The sequence below is a fragment of the Narcine bancroftii genome, chromosome 2 (genome assembly GCF_036971445.1).
Source record: "Narcine bancroftii isolate sNarBan1 chromosome 2, sNarBan1.hap1, whole genome shotgun sequence".
Classification (NCBI taxonomy): Eukaryota; Metazoa; Chordata; class Chondrichthyes; order Torpediniformes; family Narcinidae; genus Narcine; species Narcine bancroftii.
Window position 1 is genome coordinate 301,068,702 of NC_091470.1, and position 26,285 is coordinate 301,094,986.

The 26,285-nt window shown below is 41.7% G+C and overlaps 1 protein-coding gene across 2 annotated transcripts in view; it reads left to right on the top strand.

Moving 5' to 3' along the window:
* rb1cc1 (RB1-inducible coiled-coil 1) overlaps nt 1–26,285 on the top strand; it is a 168,746-nt gene that overhangs the window by 119,277 nt on the left and 23,184 nt on the right. For both annotated transcript variants that reach the window (XM_069921504.1, XM_069921503.1), the window contains exon 19: nt 20,573–20,620. In XM_069921504.1, the coding sequence (XP_069777605.1) occupies nt 20,573–20,620 (48 nt within the window). The remainder of the gene's footprint in view (nt 1–20,572; nt 20,621–26,285) is intronic.

Genomic DNA, 26,285 nt, shown 5'->3' on the forward strand with positions numbered 1-26,285 from the left:
GTAAGGAGGAATTTAAAATAATTATGAAGAAAATTTTGATATTTTTCATCGTCCAATTTTGCCAGTTAGAGATTACACTTTAAAAAAAATTTTGTTTGTATATTTTGGTCTTTTATCTCTTGGATTTTTTTTTCATTCATTCAATTGACATGTGATTACTGCAAGGCTAGAATTTGTTTATTTTTAATTTCATGGAAATGGAGCTCTTGTGAGGATGACTTTTTCCTCTTCAGTAATAAGCACAAGATTTTGATCTGGAAAATAAGGAAGGATGGTTGTGAGAAAACCTAGATAAATTCCAGCACTGATGTTGAAAGCCATGAAGGCATGGATGGTTAGGAGAGGGTGATGGTAGCTGATTAAACAAACTTTTTCATTTTTCATTGCTCAATTTTCACAATGTGACAGGGAGAATATATATTGTCCATCCATAATTCTGTGGACAATTTGGTGCTGAGTTGTTGCCTGTACTGCTGCAGGCTTTCAGTTGAAGATTGGGGAAAGGATTGCATTTATTCGAACCAGTGAAAATGAAATTATTCCCAAAGACTTGGTGTGCAACTTTAAGGGAGAGCATCGAGCAAATTGTTTTTCTCGTTGCTGTTGAGTACCATTAATGCTTTTGAAGCTTGATATATCCAGGCAATTGGAAATATTTCTATCATCGTGAAGTGGCCAATTTACCTCCTTGAGCAATATCATCATTCAATAAAGACAAGAAGTATGACTCAAATCCATACTTCTGCCTTTGCACTGTTTCTTATAAAACACTGTTCTTATAAATTGTCAGTCTCAGTATTAAAATTAATCATTTTAGGTTTGTGCCATTTGTGTAAATTTATCCAGATAGGCAAAGGGTCTTGGTCCTGAATTCTGTCTCTTTTTCCAGGTGCTGTTGCATCAACTGGGTTTTTGAGTATTTTCTGATTTTTGTTTCAGATTTCCATTTTGGGCAGTGTGAATGTTGTCAAATTGTAGTACTGAAGGGCCGTTTTGTTCTTTGTACAAAACACTCTTGTCTTAAAGTTGCCAGCCATTGGAAACCATCTCTCAATTTAACATTTTTATTAAAATTTAGACATATAGCATTGTAACAGGCCATTTCAGCCCACAAGTCTGCACCCCCTGGTATGTTTCTAACAGTGGGAGGAAACCGAAGCCCCTGGGGAAAACCCACGCCGACACGAAGACCATACAAACTCTTAAACTCTTCCGCTTAAACTCCAAAAAACTTGGATCCAATTTCCACTAACTTTAGTCATTTTTATGGAATATAGACAGCATTTCCCAAAATGGGAAATGAGAGGGTGTTGATAGCCTGGACTGCAGTGGGGAACAAGAGGTGCTGGGGGAAGCCTGGGCCCATGGCAGGGCAAGGTTGGGGGGGCCTTACTAAAGATCAGCCTAGGCCCCGAATGGTAGTTAATTTGCTACTGGGAGTTTATTTACTTCCTTACTATGCTTGTGTATATACCAGGACTTTTAAACTGTAATTGATGATTGGGGTTCTGCGATTTCCAAGTGCTTCCCAAAAGGGTTCCATAAGCTAAAAAAATTGTATAACCCTGGTCTGACTGAAGCTTTTAAAACCAGCCTAATTTCTCCTTTATATTCAGGTCCTCTGCAAAAAAAAAGACCTCTGTTCCTTTACCCACTATCAATAGTTGTTGTTGCCTGCAATATGTAAGTGGATCCTTGTCCCCTTTTGGAGCTTTGCTGCTTCTAGTCATTCAGAATTTAGCAGGTCGTTTGTTTTCCTTCTTTGGCAAGGTCGTATTATTGTGCCATTAATCGGGAAAAGCTTTCGTGGCAAGGGGTTGAAGTTCAAAATTAAGAAAATGTTGCTGACATTGAACAGAACCTTGGTAGAATCATACCTGCATATTAAATGTAACTTTGAACTTGTTACCTGCACAGTCCATGTGTGCCCTGAAAGTGGATGAGCATGAAGCTGTTCAATTCCAATATTGAAGAAGTTTCCTTGAGAAATGATTGAGAAACCCTATCCTTGAAAAAACAATCAAAGACAATTTAAACAGATGGAAAACTGCACCAAAATGAAGGTGTTGCCAAGATTACAATATTTATTTCAATCCATTCCTATTTATCACTATGAACAATTTTTAAATATTAAATGGCAGCATAAGAACTTTCCTGTGAAATGGCAAAGTCTCCAGGATCTCCATGGAAAAGTTGATGTGGGATTTATAAACTGGGGGGCTCCCATTACCTGATTTTAGGATATATATTACTTAGCAGCTCTTGTCGAGGTTCCTCACATCTTTATTTGAAGAAGGTGAACCACCAAAATGAGTTAACATAGGATTACATAGTATGAGGAAGAGGTGATGAAAGACTTCATTTACAAAACAAATCCCAAATTAATAAATAAAAGAATAGTTAACCCCTAAAATATCTGGTAAAAATCTGGAAGGAAATTAATGATTTATATTGGTAAAGAGATTGCAATATTACTAAAAGCACCCTTAATCAAACTGATGTCTATGAATTTAGCTAACAAAATTCTGGATATTTGGCACTAAAAGGGGTCCAAACTATTTTGGACTGCTATGAGAATAGTCAGCTCAAGTCCTTCAAACAACTGAACGATAAATATGCTTTCCTTAATGGAACCTTCATTTCTTTCTACAGTTAAGATCCTTCCTGAGGGAAAAATGGGGCCCTATCTTGACCCAACCTGAAGAGAACAAGGTGAAAGGGTTACTTCAATTGGGAGGTTCTCCCAAATTTATATCCAGAATGTGCTTTGTACTTCCAAACCAGGCCTGCAAAGACCGAGGGAGAGTTGGGAGTTGGATGAAAAGTGTTGGTCAGATTTATGTTGTTAGAATGTAGCATCAGTGATCAATGCCAGACTAAGATTGGTACAATATAATTTCTTACACCAATTGTATCTCTCACCACAAAAATTACATAAAAGAAAATCAGAAATATGCTTCAGGTGTGGGTTAGAAATTGGTACCTTTATACACTCCATGTGGACTTGTGTGAAGGCGAGACCCTTTTGGTTGGAATGATCTAATATATCAACTAAGATTAAGGAAACAGACTTCCCGCTGAATATGGAGCTGTATTTATTGGGAAACCTAGAGGATGTGGGTAGAATATTAACTAAGTTCCAAATCAAATTTTAGATATTGCTGGTATCTCAGTGTTTCAGCTATCTGTTCACCAAGGTCAACCGCTTCACTAGGATTTGAATTTTTAGCTTATGGAACCCTTTTGGGAAGCACTTGGAAATCGCAGAACCCCAATCATCAATTACAGTTTAAAAGTCCTGGTATATACACAAGCATAGTAAGGAAGTAAATAAACTCCCAGTAGCAGATTAACTATCATCTCGGCTGATCTTTAGTAAGGTCCCCCGACCTTGCCCTGCCATAGGCCGAGGCTTCCCCCAGCACCCCTTATTTCCCACTGCAGTCCAAGCTATCCCATTTTGGGAAATGCTGTCTATATTCCATAAAAATGACTAAAGTTAGTGGAAATTGGATCCAAGTTTTTTGGAGTTTAAGAGGAAGGGTTTAAATGCATTGCAATGACCTAGAAGTCCAACTCCCCCCGATCACCACTCTATGAACCATAGAGATGCACAGCTGCGTTCCCTTGGAGAAAATAACATATAATTTAAGAAATAAGTACCATACTTTTTGCCAAAATTTGGCAATCTTATCTAGAGCACTTTGGTGCACAGCAATAGCAACAGCCCAGAGTTCTAAAAAGCTAACAAAATACTTAGACAACAGCAATGAAGCACCTCAAAGAGTGGAAGAAGATTAGAAAGACTGGTGTAATGCTGAATTTTTCTTTTTACCAATTTTATGTTTGTCACTTTTTTTTTTAGTTGTGTAGCTGCGCGCTACTCGAAAAAAGTTTTTAAACAAACAAACCATAATATAGTCAGATTAAGTTCTGAGTTTTATTAGGGCTCAGGCCAGACTTTTATACTTGCACTATTCCTGCCATGGCCCGCCTTGGGTGACGTCATAACATGCATAACAAAAGTGGGTTTCCCGCGTTCAGGTGCTTTCCTGCATAACAATGGCCTTCTTCCCCACGTGCTCTCCCTGTCTGTTGGCTGTGCAGCAAGGCCAGTGCCATTTTGGGGTCGCTGGCCTTTAAGCTGCCCTTGCCGTTCACCCGTCGGTTCACTTGTTGGAGCCAGTGCCACTGTGCAGACTGCTGGCGTTAGGTTGCACTCACCGACGCGCCCCCCCACCCGAGAACCGGTGGTATTGTCCTTGGCGCCCGGAGGCAAAGCCTTCAGTGGCCTGCCTCTTCAATGTGGTGCTGATATCTCGACCAGCCGCCCAGGGTCCAGGTCTGCCGGCTTCAGCCTGTCTGTGGCGAAGACCTCCGTCTTTCCTCCGACCTCAAGCTCGAACGTGGCCCTGTTGTTGCGGATAACCCAGAATGGATCATTGTATGGCCTCTGAAGCAGTGGACGATGTGGACCTCTATGAATAAAAACATACTCACAGTCCTACGGGTCTTTTGGTATGTTGGTCCTTGTGCATCCGTGCCTGGTAGATGAAGTAGGAGTCAGGTTGCCAACTCTTTCCCTTAGCCTGCTGAGGAACACTACAGAGTCGTCGTGGTTTCTGCCTGGGGATAGCATGAATTCTCCCTGGACTACCAGTGGAGTTTTATAGACGAGTTTGGCCGAAGATGTGTTGAGGTCCTCCTTGGGTGCTGTGCCCAACAGTGCCCATTGTATCTAGCTCGTTTACCCAGTTGAGTCCTTGGAGCCTGGTCATGAGCGGAGTTTTGAGGTGCCTGTGGAAGTGCTCCACCGTCCCATGGACTGTGATGCAGCTGAGCACCCCACAAGCTGGTGAGGTTGGACCACAGACTGGAGGTGAACTGGACCCCTCTACTGGATGTGATGTGAGATGGTAACCCAAACTGTGCAACCCAGGATGAGATGAGGGTGCTGGCGCACAAGGATATGGACGTGTCTGCCAGCAGAACAGCTTCTGGCCACCTAGTAAAGTGGTCGACCTTGATGAACAGATAGCTGAAACACTGAGATACCAGCAAAAGTCGTATTATGCCCACAAGGATGAAGTCGAACCTCTGTTCTGTGGGGTCAAAGTGCTGATGTGGTGTCTTGGTGTGCTGCTGTACCTTGGTTGTTTGGCACTGTGTGCACACCGTTACCCACCCGCTGTTTGCATGATCCATGCCAAACGTATTTTCTGGCCACCAGTCAGACCATGGTCCTGATGGATGGGTGAGCCAGTCTGTGAATGGAATCTCAAACCTGTCATTTCCAAGTCACCAGGATGATGGGTCTGATCTGACTGGTGGCCACATCGCACAGGAGGGTGGTGTTACCTGCAGCCCCGATTATGGCAGTCCTGTATTGGGGCATCTCCTCATCTTTCTGCTGCGCCTCCACCAGTTTTCATGAAGTCCAATCCCCTCATGTATGTGGATACTTTGCATGGACAGTGCATCAGCCACCACGTTGTCCAAGACGAGCCTTACCTCTGTGGTGTACTCCGAGGTGTAACACAGGTGTCATTGCTGGTGGGCTGATCAGGGGTCTTGAGATTTTAGCCAAGGCGAAAGTCACGGGCTTGTGGTCTGTGAAAACTGTGATGGACCTGACCTCTAGGAAGTACCTGAAGTGGTGGATGGCTAAGTATGGCGCCAGTAGCTCTCTGTCGAAAACCCTGTACCTCAGTTCTGGGAACGCAGGTGTTTGCTGAAGAAAGCCAGTGGCTGCCAACTTATTCCAATCTGCTGCTCCAGATCTTCATCGGTCGCTGTTCCTGAGGCATCCACCATCAGGGCCTTTGGAGCATCTGACCTGGGATGTGCCAGGAGAGCAGTCTCCGCCAAGGCTTCCTTGGCCTTCACAAAGGCTTCCGCCGACTCCTCATCCCAGGTGATGTCCTTCATCTTGCCTGCCATCTCGGCAAACAAGGGCCGCATGATCCGGACAGCTGAGGGCATGAACCTGTGATGGAAATTGATTATCCCCACGAACTCCTGTAGTCCCTTGGTCGTTTTGGGTCTGGGGAACTTCCAAATGGCCTCCACTTCTGGGCAGCGGTGTGGTTCCTTTCCTGATTATCCTGTTGCCCAGGAAGTCGATAGCCTCCAATCTGAACTGTCATTTGGCTGGGTTGACTTTCAGGCCAAACTTGCTCAGTCAGGTGTAGAGGTTGCGGAGGTGCGCCATATGTTCCTGTTCATTCCTGCTCGCCGTCAGGATGTCGTCCAGGTACATGAAGGTGCCACCTAGGTCTTGGCCCACTGCATCTATGAGTCGCTGGTAGGGCTGTGCAGCGTTCTTTAGCCCAAACGGCATTCTGAGAAATTCAAAGAGGCCGAACGGGGTGATGATGGCAGTCTTGGGGATATCATCTGAGTGTACTGGGATCTGATGATATCCCAGCATGAGGAGAAGATCCTTGAGGTCCTGGATGTGCGACTTGGGGTACCAATTCAGTGTTGTGACCTCGTTGAACCAGAGGTAGTCGCTGCATGGTCTCCAGCCCCCAGTTTTGAGTATCACGTGCAGGGGAGAAGCCTTTGGGCTGTCCAACCACTGTATGATGCCAAGCTCCTCAATTCCTCCTTCACCAGCTGGAGCTTCTCTAGAGGAAGGCGTCTTGCCCTTGTGTGAAACAGCAGGCCCTGTGTCAGGATGTGCTGTACTCCATGTTGGGGAATCCCCATGGTGAACTGAGGGGGTGAGCACTGCAGGAACTCAGCCAGGACCCTAGCATATTTGTTGTCCGATCTCTGTACAGAGTCCAGGTAGAGTGTTGGGAGCCTGGTGTTTTTGAGGGGGAAGATTTGAAGTCTTGTCATGGACCAATCTTCTTCCCTTGAGGTCCACTAGCAGGCTGTGGGTGTGCAGGAAGTCTGCTGTTCCACTGCGGCCAGCGTGACACCCACGAGAAGAGGCTGCCTCCCAACTGCAGTTGGGCCTTGTGGGTACCGTAGGTCCGAATCGTGCTGTTGTTGGCAGCGCGGGGCCCGACTGTCTATTCCTGGTGTCCTCTCCTGTTGGGGGATGGACGCTGTCCTCTGCTCCTGTGCCCATGAGGAAGCGTCCGGACTGTCAGTCCAAAACATAAAGTCTTAGTTGCCAGCTGTTAGGTCATTAGCGACGGCTGGCCCTGGCGTTTCCCTGAAATGTGCATGGCAGCCTGCACCAGCGGGCTCTGGGCCCCATCTCTGATGTTAGAAACACCTCTGGTCATCTGGATCACCTCCTCTGGGCGCTGCAGTTCTCTCGGTGGCTCTGCTTGCAGGGTTTAGTGACGAGCCCCATGGACACCCTCTCTTTTCTGTTTCCATAGAACATCCGCTCATGCCTCGACTTTCCAGGTGTCGCTGAAATCCGCAACAGCCAGGAGCAGTTGGATGTCCTTGGACAGTTGCTCCAGGAATGCCTGCTCAAACATGATGCAGGGCTTGTGTTTACCCAGGAGAGCCAGCATCTCATTAATTTTTCTTTTAAACTTTATTTATTCGTTCAAAATACAGATAATAAGTAACATATATAACAATAAACTAAACATGAATGATATCTTTATATAAATATATATATATATATATAGAAAAAAAAAAGAAAGGAAAAAAAAGAAAGAGAAAAAAAGAGAACCCCCCCCCCTTTCAGCCAACTCTCCTAAGGAGAGCCATAAAGAGAAAAACAAATAAAGAAAAATTAAGCATGCATATCAAGATCTAATCAATGTAAATCAAAATGTAAATATTCTGATTATAACAACCACTCATTAATAAAAAAACTATAGTTATCACGCAAAACATGTGATTTTTTTTCCATTATTAAACAATATTTCATCTCATTATGCCATCTATTAATATCAATCATATTCTTATCTTTGCACTTACTAGCAATACATTTTTTCACTACAGATAATGATAAATATACAAAAGCAAGTTGAAATTTATCTAATCCCAGACCTTTCAGAGGTTGCAAACTACCCAATAAAAATACTGTCGGATCTAAAGGTATTTTAATCTTATACAGGTATTCCAGAAACAATTGTACTTTCTTCCTAAAATATATATATATACATGACCAAACCGTAAGGAAAAAAAAGTTCCAACAGCATTACCACATCTAAAACACAAATCTGATTCATGAAAATCATTTTTTTTAGCTTTTCAGGTGTTAAGTATAATTGATGTAAAAAATTATAATTAATCATTGCATAACTTGCATTTATCAGTCTAGTTACACTATCATAACAAATATCTGACCAATCATCCTCGGGAAAAATAAAACCAATTTCCGCTTCCCATTTACCTTTAGATTTATCCCAACCCTTTTTATCCATACCATCCTGTAATATTTATTACAGCAACATAATGTGCCTATATTAAAACATTTAATGAAGTTAAGGACAAAGAAAAAGAAAATGATAGGTTCTAGTGGTGAATTGTCGGCCTTGACTCCATTGTATAATAATCAACTTATTTCTTTCTCAATACATAATCGAAGTTTATTACATTGGAGATTTAAAAGTGTGGAAAATTTGCGAGATTGTTTTAAAGAAGGTAAATTTTTATCTTTTGATCAGATGAGGGACAGTTATGGTATTGATAAGAATTCTTTGTTTCTTTATTATCAAATTCGATCTTTGGTAAAGCATGTGTTTGGTAGAGATATGATTTTACCTGAAATGACTAAATTTAAGACTTTTCTTATGAAGGTACCAGAGAAGGGTTATATTTCAGTTATGTAGCATCTCATTCATGAGGGCTGATGAGGACCTGTCCCCTACCCCATCCAGGTGGAGCAGAAGTGCCCCTCTCTCACACCATGAGATCTCGAAGGTTTCCATCAGTAAGTCCTTGAAGAGAATGTACGCTCCTCTGATGAAGGCTCCTGGATGAAGTTGGCCACCCAGCCTGTTGTGTCCTGGTCCAGGGGGTTCACCACGTGGTTATACCAGGTGGATTCTGCTGAATCTGGAACTGTGCCTCAGCCTGGTCAAACCAAACATGTGGTCGATTCGTCCAAAGGATTGGCAGCTTGCAAGCAACTACATTGACTGCTGCCTGTTCGCTCATCGCTGGGCTTAAATGCTGTCTAAACCGTCAGGGTCACCAATTGTTGCAGCACGCTTTTTAAAAAAAGAAACACATGTAGCATAGTCAGGATAAGCTCTGAGTTTTAGGGCCTAACCCCGACTTTTATACTTGCACTGTTTCCACTGTGGCCCCCTTGGCTGACGTCACAACATGCATAACAAAAGCAGGTTTCCCTTGCGTGGGTACTTTACTGCATAACAAAGCCCTTCTTCCCCATGTGCTATCCCTGTCTATTGGCTGTGCAACAAAGCCAGTGCCATTTTGGGGTCACTGGCCTTTAAGCTGCCTTTGCTGTTCACCTGCCAGTTTGTTTGTTGGGGCCAATAAGTTTTGTATCTGAGAAGTAAATTACACTAAAAGAAAGTGTAAATATGTTTAAAAAATTGTTTTTTTCAGATGTAATACTATGTTTTGGAAAAATTGAAAAATAAAATTTTCAAAAAAAATTATTGAGAAAGATTGGATGAGTTTAATGGAATTTAGAAGAATAAAAGGCAATCTCAATGAGGACTCTGAGAAGACAAAGTAGATGATTGAAAGTTGTTTCTTTTTGCCAAAGGATGTAAAACGTTGGAGCAAAATCTCAAGGTAAAGTATTCAAGACAAACGAGAAGCAATTTAGAGACGGTGGCAAATCTTTGGAATTTTCTAGCTCAGTCTGTGGATGCTTAGTTGTTGAGTATTCTCACAGCCAAGAATAAAAGATTTTTGGATAATCTGAGAATCATTTTGTGCCATATGTTGTGTGTTTTTGTGTATGCATCATGGTCTTCAGAGATGCTGTTTCATCAGATTGTATATGTACAATCAGATGATGAACTTGAATTAGATGGCTTGGGTCTGAAAGGAAGTGAAACACTGGTTCGATCATAATCTTGTTAAAGGATAGAACAATCACGACCTAGCTACTTTTTTTGTTTTTGATCTAACATGGGTTTACATTTGCTGACACTGTTCAGTGGGAATTTTCATTTACATTTGAAGAATTGTTTTTTTTCCATTCGCATACTGCACAGTTTATTCTTGACAGTTACTGTTGCAGCTCTTGTCAAAACTTGCATAGTAGCTGTAGATTTTTTTCTAATTTCTGTGATTCTTTAAATCACTACATCAAACAATAAATCTACAAATCTTCCTTTTACTTCATGGTGCCTCAGGCACCTCCCTTCCTTTAATTTTCAAATATGTTTCTTTTTTTTTCCCCACAAGTGACTTTTCACTACACAAGTTAAAAATCCTGCTGAATCCATTTTTTTTAATCCTTTCCACTGGTATTCTTATGTCAAATTTGGTTTTATTGGGCACTGTCTGAAAAGTTCCTGTTATGCCACTGTCATGAAATGGAACAACTTTTCCCATCTCTTTATCCTTTAGTAATATGTTTACTTATTCTGTTTTTATGAACATTATTCTGTTATGTTCTTTGGCTTGGCTTCGCGGACGAAGATTTATGGAGGGGGTAAAAAGTCCACGTCAGCTGCAGGCTCGTTTGTGGCTGACAAGTCCGATGCGGGACAGGCAGACACGATTGCAGCGGTTGCAAGGGAAAATTGGTTGGTTGGGGTTGGGTGTTGGGTTTTTCCTCCTTTGCCTTTTGTCAGTGAGGTGGGCTCTGCGGTCTTCTTCAAAGGAGGTTGCTGCCCGCCAAACTGTGAGGCGCCAAGATGCACGGTTTGAGGCGTTATCAGCCCACTGGCGGTGGTCAATGTGGCAGGCACCAAGAGATTTCTTTAGGCAGTCCTTGTACCTTTTCTTTGGTGCACCTCTGTCACGGTGGCCAGTGGAGAGCTCGCCATATAATACGATCTTGGGAAGGCGATGGTCCTCCATTCTGGAGACGTGACCCATCCAGCGCAGCTGGATCTTCAGCAGTGTGGACTCGATGCTGTCGACCTCTGCCATCTCGAGTACTTCGACGTTAGGGGTGTAAGCGCTCCAATGGATGTTGAGGATGGAGCGGAGACAACGCTGGTGGAAGCGTTCTAGGAGCCGTAGGTGGTGCCGGTAGAGGACCCATGATTCGGAGCCGAACAGGAGTGTGGGTATGACAACGGCTCTGTATACGCTTATCTTTGTGAGGTTTTTCAGTTGGTTGTTTTTCCAGACTCTTTTGTGTAGTCTTCCAAAGGCGCTATTTGCCTTGGCGAGTCTGTTGTCTATCTCATTGTCGATCCTTGCATCTGATGAAATGGTGCAGCCGAGATAGGTAAACTGGTTGACCGTTTTGAGTTTTGTGTGCCCGATGGAGATGTGGGGGGGCTGGTAGTCATGGTGGGGAGCTGGCTGATGGAGGACCTCAGTTTTCTTCAGGCTGACTTCCAGGCCAAACATTTTGGCAGTTTCCGCAAAGCAGGACGTCAAGCGCTGAAGAGCTGGCTCTGAATGGGCAACTAAAGCGGCATCATCTGCAAAGAGTAGTTCACGGACAAGTTTCTCTTGTGTCTTGGTGTGAGCTTGCAGGCGCCTCAGGTTGAAGAGACTGCCATCCGTGCGGTACCGGATGTAAACAGCGTCTTCATTGTTGGGGTCTTTCATGGCTTGGTTCAGCATCATGCTGAAGAAGATTGAAAAGAGGGTTGGTGCGAGAACACAGCCTTGCTTCACGCCATTGTTAATGGAGAAGGGTTCAGAGAGCTCATTGCTGTATCTGACCCGACCTTGTTGGTTTTCGTGCAGTTGGATAATCATGTTGAGGAACTTTGAGATTATGTGTATCATTTTGGCTCCTAACTTGTACTCCTTATTTTGCCTCTGTATATTTTGTATCCCGCAAAACCATAGTATCCAGATCATTTCAATGGCTCTCCAATATTTTTATGAGACTATACAATATACAACTTCTATTATCTGAAATTCTCAGTTATTCAAAATGTTTTGGACCTGGAAGTGACATCTCTTTAGCTCCGAAAAATTTCAAGGCCTAAATGATGTCATTTCGCCAACAAAAATTTTTGGATAAATGAGGATATCTGAAGCAATCATAAATTCTCAATTATCCAAATTTTTTCAGAGCCGAACTGATGTTACAGGTTGAAAAACTTTTGGAAAAATCTCTGAGTACAATTTTGAGTCTTTGGTGTTTTTCAAGTTTTATCTTATTTTGCTCAGGCAGTTTTTTGGTGAGAATTAAACATCATTTCATGCTTAAAAAACCTTCCCTTGTGGTTTCTCATTGTTTAAGTACTACTGGCCTGTTTTTAAAAATTGACCAGTTATCCAAGAATATTGTTTATCTAAAATAGACCCGGTCCTGACCATTTTGAATAATCGGAGTTGTACTGTACTACTTTGAAATGTTTCTTACAGTAGGATAAAATGGGGAGCAAAGTACTGTGTTGGGAACAAAGACATTTTTCTCCTATATTTGCCACTCTGCTCCTCAGTTTTAAATTTGTAATCAAACAATTTGCATATAATTAAAGTACACATTCCAGATTTTATGCAAGGTTATTTGTATAAATTTTAGTTTAACCATGTAGAAATTACAGTACTTTTTGTACATCATCACCTCATTTCAGGGCTTCATAAATGTTTGGGACATTTGGCCTCACAGGGGGTTGTGATGGCTCATGAATGTTTGTTTCATTGGTGCATTTAGAGAGCTGGGCTTGTTTCTAAGCTTTTGATCACCCTTGGAATCTAGTTGCCATTTTTCAACACGAGGACCAGAGTTTAGTTAAAGAATCCATTGAGGCTGTAAAACGAGAATTTAAAAAAAAAACAGTAAGAGACATCGCCCAAACATTAGGATTACCAAAATGAACTGTTTGGAACATCATTAAGAAGAAAGTGTGTACTGGTGAGCTCAATAATTCCAAAAAAGACCTCCAGTGCTGATGCAGAATTTTCATCATAATCCCCAAACGTATGTCCGACAGATCAGAAACACTCTTCAGGAGGCAGGTGCGGATATGTCAATGACTGCTATCCACGGAAGACTTCACAAACAGAAATACAGAGACTACATTGCATGATACAAATCATGGCAAAGATGGTATGCTTTGGATCTTAGGCAGTTCCTTTACGCTTCCACACTTTGCTCTTGTCATCACTCTGATACAGGTTAATCTTGGTCTCATCTTTCCACAAGACCTTTTTCCAGAATTCTTCAGGCTCTTTTAAATACTTTTTAGCAAACTGTAATTTGGCCATCCAGTTTCTGTGGCTAACTAGTAGTTTGCATCTCGCAGCGTCGCCTCTGTATTTCTGTTCAGAAGTCTTCTGTAGATAGTAGTTATTGACGCATGACACCTGCCTCCAGAAGAGTTTTTCTGACCTGTCAAACATACTTTTGGGGATTTTTTATCATTATGATGAGAATTCTTCTTTCATCAGTAGAGGTCTCCCTTGGAATACCAGTCCCTTTGCGATAACTGAGCTCACTGGTACATTTTTTCTTCTTAATGATGTCCGAAACTGTTGATTTTTGGTAATCCTAAGGTTTGTGTGATGTCTCTTACTGTTTTAATCTTGTTTTCCAGCCTCAGGATGGCTTCTTTGACTTTCATTGCATAACTCTGGTCATAGGTGCTCTGTGAGGGATTACTTAAAGTGGTATGTGAGTGGGGGGGGGGGGAGTAAAAGATTGAGAATCACTGATCTAGATCAATTGTCACTGAAATATTTTGCTTGAAAATATTGCCATTGTCACATTTCCTTTGGAGTTATGAAACCGTATGCATAACAAGTCAATTAGATACGATTAAAACAGTGATTTTCAAACTTTTTCTTTCCACCCACATACCACCTTAAGTAATCCCTTGTCGCCGATTTCTTCGGGACTCTATAATTATTTAAATAGAAAACACAGCCCGGGAGATCGTTTCAGAAGAGTTTATTGACAAGGTTAACCTTGGAGAGTCCACAACAGAGACTCTGCCTGTATCAGGCAGAGAACAAGCTTTTATAACCCAAAACAAATAAGTCTTCAATCAATTGCTACAGGATATGTATTCCCTCTCACACAGTATGGTTACAAGACAGATTGAAAAGCAGGAAACAGATAAGGATGCATTCTTATCACATTCCAACAACTTCATGTGAGTTACTCTCTCACCCTCTTCTGTCTTGGCGTCTACTTGATTAAAGTCATGTTTCCTTCTACATCCCTTACTAATCACAGAGCACCTATGGCATAGGAATTACTAAAAGTGGTATGTGAGTGGAAAGAAATAGTTTGAAAACCCCTGCTATAGACTATTTATGCTACAGTCAGTCCATTTTTTTTTAAACTAAGGTGCTGGATAAACTCATCAGATCACGAGGCATCCATGGGAAGTTGAAGTCGATCAATGTTTTGGGCCTGAGCCCTTCATCTGGAATGGGGCATAGATGAGCCTGATGTTTATGATCAGGCCCGAAATGTTGATTAACTTTAACTTCCTATGGATGCTTATGGCATGCTGAGTTTCTCCAGCACTTTTGTTTATTGTTCTGGGGGGAAAATACAGAATACATTCTGATTACTTGAATTTCAAAAACTCTGCTTCTCACCAGATGCCTTTTGAGCAGCATTTTACTATCTCTGATTACACCTACCATACTCAAGCTGTATAAGTCGCTGTTTTCTTTGTCAATTAACTGTCTATTATTGGCAAACCAAATTCATTGGTTATGAGCAGTTTTGGAAATTACTGATGAGATAAAAGATATCAAAATGTTCAGATTATTTATTCTGAAGAGTAACCAAATTTTTCACTAGTTGAATATGTGATGGAGGAAGTTGGCTAAACCATAGGTAGAGCGAGGGGCTAGTATAGTGTCGTCGGGTTTTGCAACATGATGGGAAAAAAGCAGGAGGAATAAATTTGCAAAAAGCTGACACACAAAATATGTCTGAAAGCAATGAAGGTTGTAACAGCATCTGAAAGAACAATAGAGCATTCGTTGATATGCACCTGAGACTTTGCTGATTAGTACCCTTAGACCAGGGGTGTCAAACTCAAATTCACGGAGGGCCAAAATTTAAAAACTTGGATTAAGTCGAGGGCCGAACTAAATATTTATTGAAAATTTTCAACAACATCTGCATGTTTTCTCTTCTTTCAACATATGTAATGTTAAACTTTAGGATATAACTTTAGGAGGATAATGTTACAGGTCAGGAGTAGGTAGCTCAAGTTCACCCTTTGCTTGACCTGAGGGAAACATATTTGGTCCCTGTGGAGATGTAGTCAGCATTCACAGGCTGTGTCCATTTTGGCCTGCATCAGGACTCAGCATTTCCTGCTCACTCCTCAGGCTCTAGGCCTCTATTCACCCTCGACCCACCATCCCTCTACCTGACCAGTCCTTTACCCAACCTCTACTCACCCCTCACTCCACTCGCTCTGCCTCTACCCACCCCATCCTATACACGCCCCTCTACTGCCTCTCCCCTCAACCTGTTCCTCCCTCTACCCGTCTCTCACCCTCTAATCACCCCTCCCCTACTCGCCCTGCCCCTCCCCTTTTACCTCTTCCCTATCCACCCTCCTTCTACTCATCCCTCCCTCTAACTGCCCCTCGCACCACCATAACTTCCCCTGCCCATTACTCCTCACCTACACCCTCTGCCCACCCCTGCTTGCCCACCCCTGCTTACCCACCCACTCAGGCCCAGCGCACTGCCGATCAGCCTTTGCGGACAGCCACCATCTCTCTCTTCACATGCAGGGCCGAACCAGCTGTCCCTGGGGTCGGTGCGGGTGCAAGCGCTGAAGGCGGTGGCGACCGGGAGAAGTGCGCTCGCGCTGTGGAAGGGCCGTCCGGTGCCAGTCGTGCGGGGCTTGCGCTGCCCGGGGGCCGTGCGCAGCCTGCCATGCCCGTCACGCCGACAGGCAATCACAGGCGCTCGCCCATCCGCCGCACTGCTCGACAGGTGGGAGAAGTGACTGGTTGTGCGGGGAGCCTTCCAACTGGCTTGCCGGCTGATGACATCAACAGACTTCTCGTGTTACAATTTCTCGTGTTACAATGGGGAAGGATGTGGAATGAAGGGGGAGGATGGTGGGAGTGACATTACCAAAAAACAGCATCGGCTCTCGCTGCAGGGCGGGCCACCTCTAATACATTTTTGAAATGATCTTGCGGGCCAAATTTGGCCCGAGGGCCAGAGTTTGACATGTGTGCCTTAGACTTTGCATATGTGAGAAACTACCTACTAGATGCGGTTTTATGATTGGTAAAATATTATACAGCAAGCGTACTAACTTAGAGATACTTTGTATATGTGAGGAACTAACTACTGGATATTAAAAGATGAGGTCTTTTATGATTGGTGTAACATTATGCAGTATGCTATGGATCAGGATAAAAGAGAATGTATTGTAGCTATTCGGGAGAGCCTTTATCACTGACTCCTGAATAGCATTTCAGTAATAGCAGTGAGTAAAAGTGACCCAATCTGAAGAATAAGTAATGATCCAACCATGTCTGTAGCTGAAATATGTCATTTCGTGCAAGCACCCTCCAGACCCGGAATCCACATGATCAGTCTCACCTCTATGAACAACATTACTTCTGATATTTGTTTCTTTCCCATCTACTTCAGGGTGCAGCTGATGTGAGTTAAATACATGGTTTATCTGTGCATTTGAAACTAGAAATCAATATACATGATGAGCACTGGGGAAAAACTGTGAGCTTGTCTTTAGAATTGTATGGGATCTCTCATTTGGAAGGTAGCTTGTGGATGAGTCTGCAAATGTTTTCTTAAAACAGTTTAAAACAGAAAATTTTGTGTTCCATCAAATGTGGATTATTTAGAATGTATACTTGGTGTTATGAGTATATTATATATAAAATATGTCTTTAAAAGAGAGATTGTTGGGGGTTTAGTGCATAGGTAACTTCATAAAGGGAGTAACACTTCACAAAAGACATCTCATTTAAAATGAGACATTGAGGCACCAGTGCCTCTGCAAAGACAATGAAACTACTTTGGAAAGAACTTCAGAAGCAGGTGCAAATGGATCGATGGCCAGGCTCAGGAAACTGATTCCAGTGCCAGCAATCTGTCTGGGGTCATGTGGTTTTGCAAACAGGAAAAATGTGATTCTTTGGGGGGAGAGAGAGAAAAACCTGAATACTACAGTTCTGTAAGTACCTTTTGGGAGGCAGCAAGCTGGCAGGCTTGTTGAAAATCCCATTTTGAAGATGGGTTGCGAGTTCTGAGTTCAGCCTGTTGAAAACCATTGTTGTCCTTACAAAAGGAAATGGCTGGCTAGAGTGTTTCTCCTGAAATAAGGGAAACAAGAGGAACTCTCTGGTGACCTGGAAGAAGAGGTTATCATTTGGAAAACCCATGATGTGGCAAGTTTCTTTGGCAAGACACTGAAGTAGCTGAAAGGAGGAAATCAAATTGTGTCTCTGTCCAACGAGCAACAAATCTCTCTGAAACCAACTAGAACCTTCCTGAGAGGTAACCATTTAAGTTTAAGCACCAGAGCCTGGTGAAAATTCATAAATGTTAAATTCTGTGCACAGTATAGGAATTGCCTGATACTGGTGAACTTGGAGGAATGGGAAGTGAGATTCGTCTGTGAATCAAAGGACTTTCTTGAACATATAGACATTACATGCACATTCACTTAGAATTAGAAGGAAGTTAGGTTAAGTTAATAATAATAAGTTAAAGTTTGATCCTGTTTTTTTAAATGTTTAAAGAAAATTAAAAGCAACTTTTGTTTAAGTAACCATTTGTCAGTGAATTTCAATTGCTGCTGGGTTTTGGAGTCCTCTGGACTTGCAACACTTGGAAAGACTTGAGTTGTTGCTGGTAAACTAAAAGGTATCCCCAATTCAGAAATGTGATCACTAGCAATACTCACATCAGTGAAGAAATCTGCTAGAATAATGTATTGAAATTCAATCTGATGTGTTTTTAATGAAATACTTAAATTTTGCAACCGTTTTATTGTAGCAAGCATTAATATATTTCAAATTAAGATAGTAACAACTGAGTTGTGACAATAACCTTCTACACTAGCTTTTTTTTTAGAATGAACAATTATGATTTATCCACCATAAGCCAAATTTGTTGTTTAGCTTAAAGTCCACGGTGGAGCATGATCTTTTCTTTCAGTTTGAGTATCATTGATACAAGGTCTTGACCCAAATAGTTGACCATCTGTTTGCCTTTACAGATATTGCTTGAACCACTGTTCCTCTGGATGCAGCAGTTGATTTTTTTTTACCACCAGATTTGATCATTTGCCATCTATTGTGTCCCTGAAAAGTAATGCTTATCCTACATTACTTCATAATTAAGTTTTAATATCCATGTACTTAAAGCACAGCAGTTGCACTCAGTGAAGTGCCTTGCCTCCAGCAATCCCAGTTTCAATTTTCCCCTCTGCTTGTGTGCAGTTTGCAAGTTATCCCAGTAATCTCTTGGCTTTCCCCTTTGTGTTTTGATTTCCTCCCACATGCCAATTATGCTCATGTTACGGAATATGGATATTTAAAAAGCAACTCTTGTCCTCTTACTATTATTTCCAATCCATCATTACTTATTGCCATAACCTAATGTGCAGAATGTTTTGTAGCTGCTCGTTTCAGTAGTAAGTCCCAGTATTGGGGTAGATCATTTGGCTGCTCTGTCAGCTGCAAGCAAACCTGCAAGTCAAACTTCTGGGTATTGTATAATGCAACTGCTTGAATATCTTATTAATGCTTTTATTTTAATTCCTCCAATATTTCCACAGCGAAGGCTTTCTTATCAGATTTCTTCTCTGTGGTTTACCTGAATGAGTATTGATTTATTCAGTTATTGGAATGTGATTTCTCTTTCCCCCCCCCCATAGTTAATTTTGTGAAGCAGTTAGTACCTCCCAGCTTTGCTGTACTTGATAGATTAAATAAAAATAAATTTACATCATTTGGTGATGTAATGGTTTTGAAGTTAATTTTGCAAGTGTTTTTTTGTTAATGGAGGCATTTAGCATGATAACAGGCCCTTCTGGCCCACCAGCCCGTGCCCCCCAAATACCCCAATTAACAGACAACACCCAGACATTTTTGAAAGGTGGGAGGAAACCCACACAGACACAGAAGAATGTGCAAACTCCTTACAGTTCGCACTGAATTTGAACCTGGGTCGCAGGCGTTGTAATAGCTTTGCGCTAACCACTATGTTAACCATTGCCTCCCAAAAACTGCCGTGTTCTCGAAGCTACTGCTCATGTTGAAAATTAAAGTTCTTCTTTACTAATCAAGTTGGTGAATGTGATTTGCTGGGTTTTTTTTGTGGTTAAAGAGCTGTCCATTCAAACTGACACAAAGAACTAATCTGAGATTCATTGTCTTTATGAAGGCACCTGGCCTTGATCTGTTTTCACTTAAAATAGGTCATTTGAAATAATTGTCGCAAGTCTTTTCGTGTTATGCCAAATGTCCAACATCAACCTTCTCATTTTGTCCCATTCATTATATTATTGTTTTTAACTAAACTTCTATTTTTCTCCTCTCTTTGATCTGAGAAATATTTTGATTTTCGTTTTATAGTGTTCTTTGCTCCTGTATGAAGGAAGTCCTTGCCTGTTCGAGGAGAATGTGCCGCATGTTGCACTGAGCATATAATCAGATTTATTTGAAGAATGCGGGGGAAAATGTGATAGTTCTATTTTTAAAAAACAGATGATTCAATTTACTTTACTATGCTTGGATTACAAAAAAGAAACCAAATTGTTGTTCAAAAGGTCAGAAGAACCCACCTTGTATATTTGGAAGATTCCTATGGCTAACATTCATCCCTAAATCAATGTGAATGTTATAGTCATCTGTTCTGATTAATACCTTTGGTCTTGTATTAATTATACTCTAGTTTTGTTAGCTGTAATGTGTAGGAATACATATGAAAGACATGCTTGGTATCATTTGTTTTACTTAAATTTATTTGTTACTGTCTAAAATCAGTAAATATTCGCAATTTTAAGTGTTACTGCAATTTATTTGTGAAATGTTATTGCCATCTCTCAATTTAGATAAACTACTATCAGCAAGATTCATATTTTATTATTTATGACTTTCTTGACTGTTTTGTCATGTCATGTTTTGTGATTTTTTTTCAATTTTTCCACTTTCATTTTTGTTGTCACAATTATAAATCCATCAATTTTAAAGCATATATTACTTCCTGTTTCCCAAAATATTTTCTTTCTCAACAATCTGGGTCTGCATTACATTTTTTTGAGGGTCCTGTTGAGTATGATTTGATTAAATCTTTTCAATTAAATAAGTTTTCACTGTATGAAATGTAAAAGATTATTAATTTTGATCTCTGATTTTGGAATATCATAGCATGAATGAGTTTAAATATCATTGTTGATAATGATAATTAATGTATTTATCTTGATCTAAATATTCGCCTTCTACTTAATGAAATTTTAACTTGAGTACTTTTTTATTGGCATCCAGTTGAATAGCCATTCGTTTTGCTTTTTAAAAGTGCTATCAATTTAAAAATTAAATTTATTTTGCTTGCTTGTAGACATTACAAATGAAGGAAGAGGAGAATAAACGATTAAATCAAAGATTGGTATGTATTCTGTTTGGGCCACAAAGCAAAGAAACTTTTACTTGGTACTTTTCTTACTGTCCAAATAATTCTAAACTAATTCGTATAGTAAACGTTTTTTAATTCTCATTTTCTTAAAGGATAGAGGAAGAAATAATTGCTGCAAAATGCGATGGCAATATCAAGTTGTAAACAGTTTATCTAACATTTAAAAAGTGCTGAGTTCTACTAAAGATTCATCTTGTTGCAACTCTGAAATAATAAAATTATTTTTATTGTCTTAGGTGATGGGTCTAAGTGTGTGGAGCATTTTGCAAAGAATTTTAATCTTGATTAACTTAAAACCACGTTTCCTATTTTGAGGGAGAATGGGCAGCTTGCAATTATTAAATGTTTTATTTTTATTGGTTTTGTGTCTCATCCTCTTCAGAGTCATTTGGTTCCAAACTACCTTGATATATTCAGACAAAATTGTAATGTTTTAAAAGCAATAAATACAAGTTGGCAAATTGTGGAGAAAGTTTCATTTTGGATGGAATGCTCTTTGGCTTGGCTTCGCGGACGAAGATTTATGGACGGGGTAAAAAGTCCACGTCAGCTGCAGGCTCGTTTGTGGCTGACAAGTCCGATGCGGGACAGGCAGACACGGTTGCAGCGGTTGCAGGGGAAAATTGGTTGGTTGGGGTTGGGTGTTGGGTTTTTCCTCCTTTGCCTTTTGTCAGTGAGGTGGGCTCTGCGGTCTTCTTCAAAGGAGGTTGCTGCCCGCCAAACTGTGAGGCGCCAAGATGCACGGTTTGAGGCGTTATCAGCCCACTGGCGGTGGTCAATGTGGCAAGCACCAAGAGATTTCTTTAGGCAGTCCTTGTACCTTTTCTTTGGTGCACCTCTATCACGGTGGCCAGTGGAGAGCTCGCCATATAACACGATCTTGGGAAGGCGATGGTCCTCCATTCTGGAGACGTGACCCATCCAGCGCAGCTGGATCTTCAGCAGCGTGGACTCGATGCTGTCGACCTCTGCCATCTCGAGTACTTCGACGTTAGGGATGAAAGCGCTCCAATGGATGTTGAGGATGGAGCGGAGACAACGCTGGTGGAAGCGTTCTAGGAGCCATAGGTGGTGCCGGTAGAGGACCCATGATTCGGAGCTGAACAGGAGTGTGGGTATGACAACGGCTCTTTATACGCTTATCTTTGTGAGGTTTTTCAGTTGGTTGTTTTTCCAGACTCTTTTGTGTAGGCTTCCAAAGGCGCTATTTGCCTTGGCGAGTCTGTTGTCTATCTCATTGTCGATCCTTGCATCTGATGAAATGGTGCAGCCGAGATAGGTAAACTGGTTGACCGTTTTGAGTTTTGTGCCCGATGGAGATGTGGGGGGGCTGGTAGTCATGGTGGGGAGCTGGCTGATGGAGGACCTCAGTTTTCTTCAGGCTGACTTCCAGGCCAAACATTTTGGCAGTTTCCGCAAAGCAGGACGTCAAGCGCTGAAGAGCTGGCTCTGAATGGGCAACTAAAGCGGCATCGTCTGCAAAGAGTAGTTCACGGACAAGTTTCTCTTGTGTCTTGGTGTGAGCTTGCAGGCGCCTCAGATTGAAGAGACTGCCATCCGTGCGGTACCGGATGTAAACAGCGTCTTCATTGTTGGGGTCTTTCATGGCTTGGTTCAGCATCATGCTGAAGAAGATTGAAAAGAGGGTTGGTGCGAGAACACAGCATTGCTTCACGCCATTGTTAATGGAGAAGGGTTCAGAGAGCTCATTGCTGTATCTGACCCGACCTTGTTGGTTTTCGTGCAGTTGGATAATCATGTTGAGGAACTTTGGGGGACATCCAATGCGCTCTAGTATTTGCCAAAGCCCTTTCCTGCTCACGGTGTCGAAGGCTTTGGTGAGGTCAACAAAGGTGATGTAGAGTCCTTTGTTTTGTTCTCTGCACTTTTCTTGGAGCTGTCTGAGGGCAAAGACCATGTCAGTAGTTCCTCTGTTTGCGCGAAAGCCGCACTGTGATTCTGGGAGAATATTCTCGGCGACACTAGGTATTATTCTATTTAGTAGAATCCTAGCGAAGATTTTGCCTGCAATGGAGAGCAACGTGATTCCCCTGTAGTTTGAGCAGTCTGATTTCTCGCCTTTGTTTTTGTACAGGGTGATGATGGTGGCATCACGAAGATCCTGAGGCAGTTTTCCTTGGTCCCAACAAAGCTTGAAAAACTCATGCAGTTTGGCATGCAGAGTTTTGCCGCCAGCCTTCCAGACCTCTGGGGGGGATTCCATCCATACCTGCTGCTTTGCCACTTTTCAGTTGTTCGATTGCCTTATATGTCTCATCCAGGGTGAGAACCTCATCCAGCTCTAGCCTTAGGGGCTGTTGAGGGAGCTGGAGCAGGGCGGAATCTTGGACTGAGTGGTTGGCACTGAAAAGAGATTGGAAGTGTTCTGACCATCGGTTGAGGATGGAGTTCTTGTCGCTGAGGAGGACTTTGCCGTCTGAGCTGCGCAGCGGGCTTTGGACTTGGGGTGAGGGGCCGTACACAGCCTTTAGAGCCTCGTAGAAACCCCTGAAGTCGCCAATGTCCGCGCTGAGCTGGGTTCGTTTGGCGAGGCTAGTCCACCACTCATTTTGGATCTCCCGGAGTTTGCGCTGAAGATGGCTGCATGCGCGACAGAAGGCTTGTTTCTTCTCTGGACAGGACGGCTTTGTAAGGTGAGCCTGGTGGGCAGCTCGCTTCTTTGCCAGCAGCTCCTGGATTTCCTGGCTGTTTTCGTCAAACCAGTCCTTGATTTTCCTGGAGGAGAAGCCCAGTACCTCTTCAGTGGATTGCAGTATGGTAGTCTTCAACTGATCCCAGAGGGTTTCAGGGGACGGGTCCGTGAGGCGGGTTGCATCGTCGAGCTTTGCTTTGAGGTTTGCCTGGAAGTTTCCTCTCGCTTCGTCTGACTGCAGGTTTCCAACATTGAACCTCTTTCTGGGGGCTTTATTGTTCCTGGGCTTTGGCTTGAAGTGAAGGTTGAGCTTGCAGCGAACCAGCCGGTGGTCAGTGTGGCATTCCGCGCTAGGCATGACCCTGGTGTGGAGCACATCTCGTTTGTCACTTTCTCGCACCAGGATGTAGTCCAGGAGGTGCCAGTGTTTGGAATGCACTATTAAATAAAATACCTTGATGTTCTATCGAATCTTCTGAATGCTATGTTCCAATCCAATATCAAACATTTAACAAGGTGCAATAATTTATATATCACGCACAGTAATTTTGATTACTTGAAAAGTTATCAGAGTAAAGAAACAAATAAGGTAAGCAATTTTTTCTACTGTGTAATTGTTATAAATTTATAGCTTCTATGGACTTTAGGAACCAAAAGGGATAACATTTTCCAGCAATTGGTAGACCAAGGTTAACTTTATTTTAATAGCCATTTTTTTGCTTTTAGTCTGAGCAAGAAGTAATTACATTTTTACCAGATAACTAATAATTCTTGACTCAAGAAAAGTAATTCTTTCTATTTTAAGTGCTTTTGAAGAATATTACTTTGGAAATTAATAAATGTATAATTTTGTTTAAAAAAAAAAATCCCTTTTTAAAAAGTGCTGTTTTCAAAATGCAAGTATGGAATACATGCAATCTTCAGGAAATATTTTGTTTATACTGACATTTATATTCTTTGTTCATTCTATTTTTCCAAAATATTAGCTGAGTGAAAATATTTAAATGAAAAATATGGTTGATGTTGTGATTGGTTCATTTTGGAAGTATTATGTGTGGTTGTGTTTTTCTGCAATACGTTTACATTTCCAAACTCCAATTTTCTTTGTGGAATTTTTTCACTTAAATGTGTGAATATTTCCTTATAAAATTGGCTTGTTACTTTATTGTTGAGCTTTTAACTTTATTAAATTTCATTGTTTCTGTGAGTTGGTCCAACCGATCATAATGCTTGTTGCAACTCTAGTAGATATTGTATAAATAATAGAAGTTGTTAAGTAGTTATTGCTTAAATTTATCAGACTGAACTGAAAGTTTTGTGAAGGAGCATGTAATGTTACTTGGAAAGATTCTTGTCTGCGATTAGACAACTCAGATTTTGATTTAAACTCGGTGAAGATTCCAAATTTTGTTGCGATAATAAAGCCTTGCATAGAACTCTTAGGAAATGGTGACAAGGATTCGTCATGAATCACAATCTTGAATTTGCCTCTGCAAAATACCTGTCCAAAGCATTGGTGGCCCTTTACTTTTCTGTGAATGCTGTGGGAAATGGTGACAAGGATTCGTCATGAATCACAATCTTGAATTTGCCTCTATTTATGACCATTTAATTACAATGTTTATATATCAGATTTGAAATTTGTTTATGGACAATATTCCTCTGCAAAATACCTGTCCAAAGCATTGGTGGCCCTTTACTTTTCTGTGAATGCTGTGGGAAATGGTGACAAGGATTCGTCATGAATCACAATCTTGAATTTGCCTCTATTTATGACCATTTAATTACAATGTTTATATATCAGATTTGAAATTTGTTTATGGACAATATTCCTCTGCAAAATACCTGTCCAAAGCATTGGTGGCCCTTTACTTTTCTGTGAATGCTGTGTGATCTGTGGAGTTTCTCCAGCATATTTGCATATTGCACTCAGCAGCTGCAGACATTCTTGTTCAATTCCTCTGTCATTTTTGATCTTTTTGTTCACTAGCCTTGGTCATCCAGAAATTGATTAGTGGAGTAATTGAAGTAAAAACAAAATGCTGGAGAAATTCAGTAGGTCAAATGGCATTCTTTAAAAAGCAAAAATAAAGATGCATAACCAATGTTTTGAGCTTGAGCCTTTCACCAAGGTATGAGCAAAATGTAGGCAGGTGCCTTAATAAAATGGTGGGGAGGGGTAGGGGGAGGAGTGCAAGTCCACAAGAAAGAGATAATAGGTGGATAAAGGAGGCAGGGGTGCAAAGTAAAATAGGAATTGGGGATAGCTCTGAATGGAGAGGTGGAGAGCTGGACACAGCAGGATGGGGAAGAGCGTGAGAACCAGAAGAGATCGAGCAGAAAGCAGAGGTCAATATTATGGTTGGAGAGCCACCAGATGGAATATTAGGTGTTATTCCTCCAATTTATGGGTGGCTTTGGTTTGGCAGTACATGAGATGATGGAAAGACATGGTGCAAGAGTGAGGTGCAGAATTGAAATGGTTGGCCACTGGGAGATGAGAAGGTGCTCAGTGAACCAATCTCCCAGTCTGTGACCAATCTCTCCAGTGTAGTGAAGGTTACAACGGGAGCACAGGATGTACTAGATTACTCCTGCAGATTCACAAGTTTAGGGCCCCAAATGGTGGTGAGGTTGGAGGTGTGGGTACTAGTATGGCACTTCAGTCACAAGGAAGGTGCCAAGGAGATGATCAGTGGGAGGGGATGAGTGGACAAGGGAGTCACGGAGGAAACAGTCCCTATGGAATGTGGAGAGGGGAAGATGTGTATAGTGGTGGGATCATCTTGTTGCTGATGGAAATTGAGGAGGATGTAACATGTTGGATGCAGATGCTGGTGGGGTGATACGTGAGGACAAAAAAAACCCTGTTTTGTTGGGATTTGGGGCAGAGAGGTCCAGGGCAGATGTGCAAAAAATGGAGTAGATGTGGACACGAGGAGGGTGGTAGAGGGAAAGCCAAATCACAGATGATTTGGAATGGAA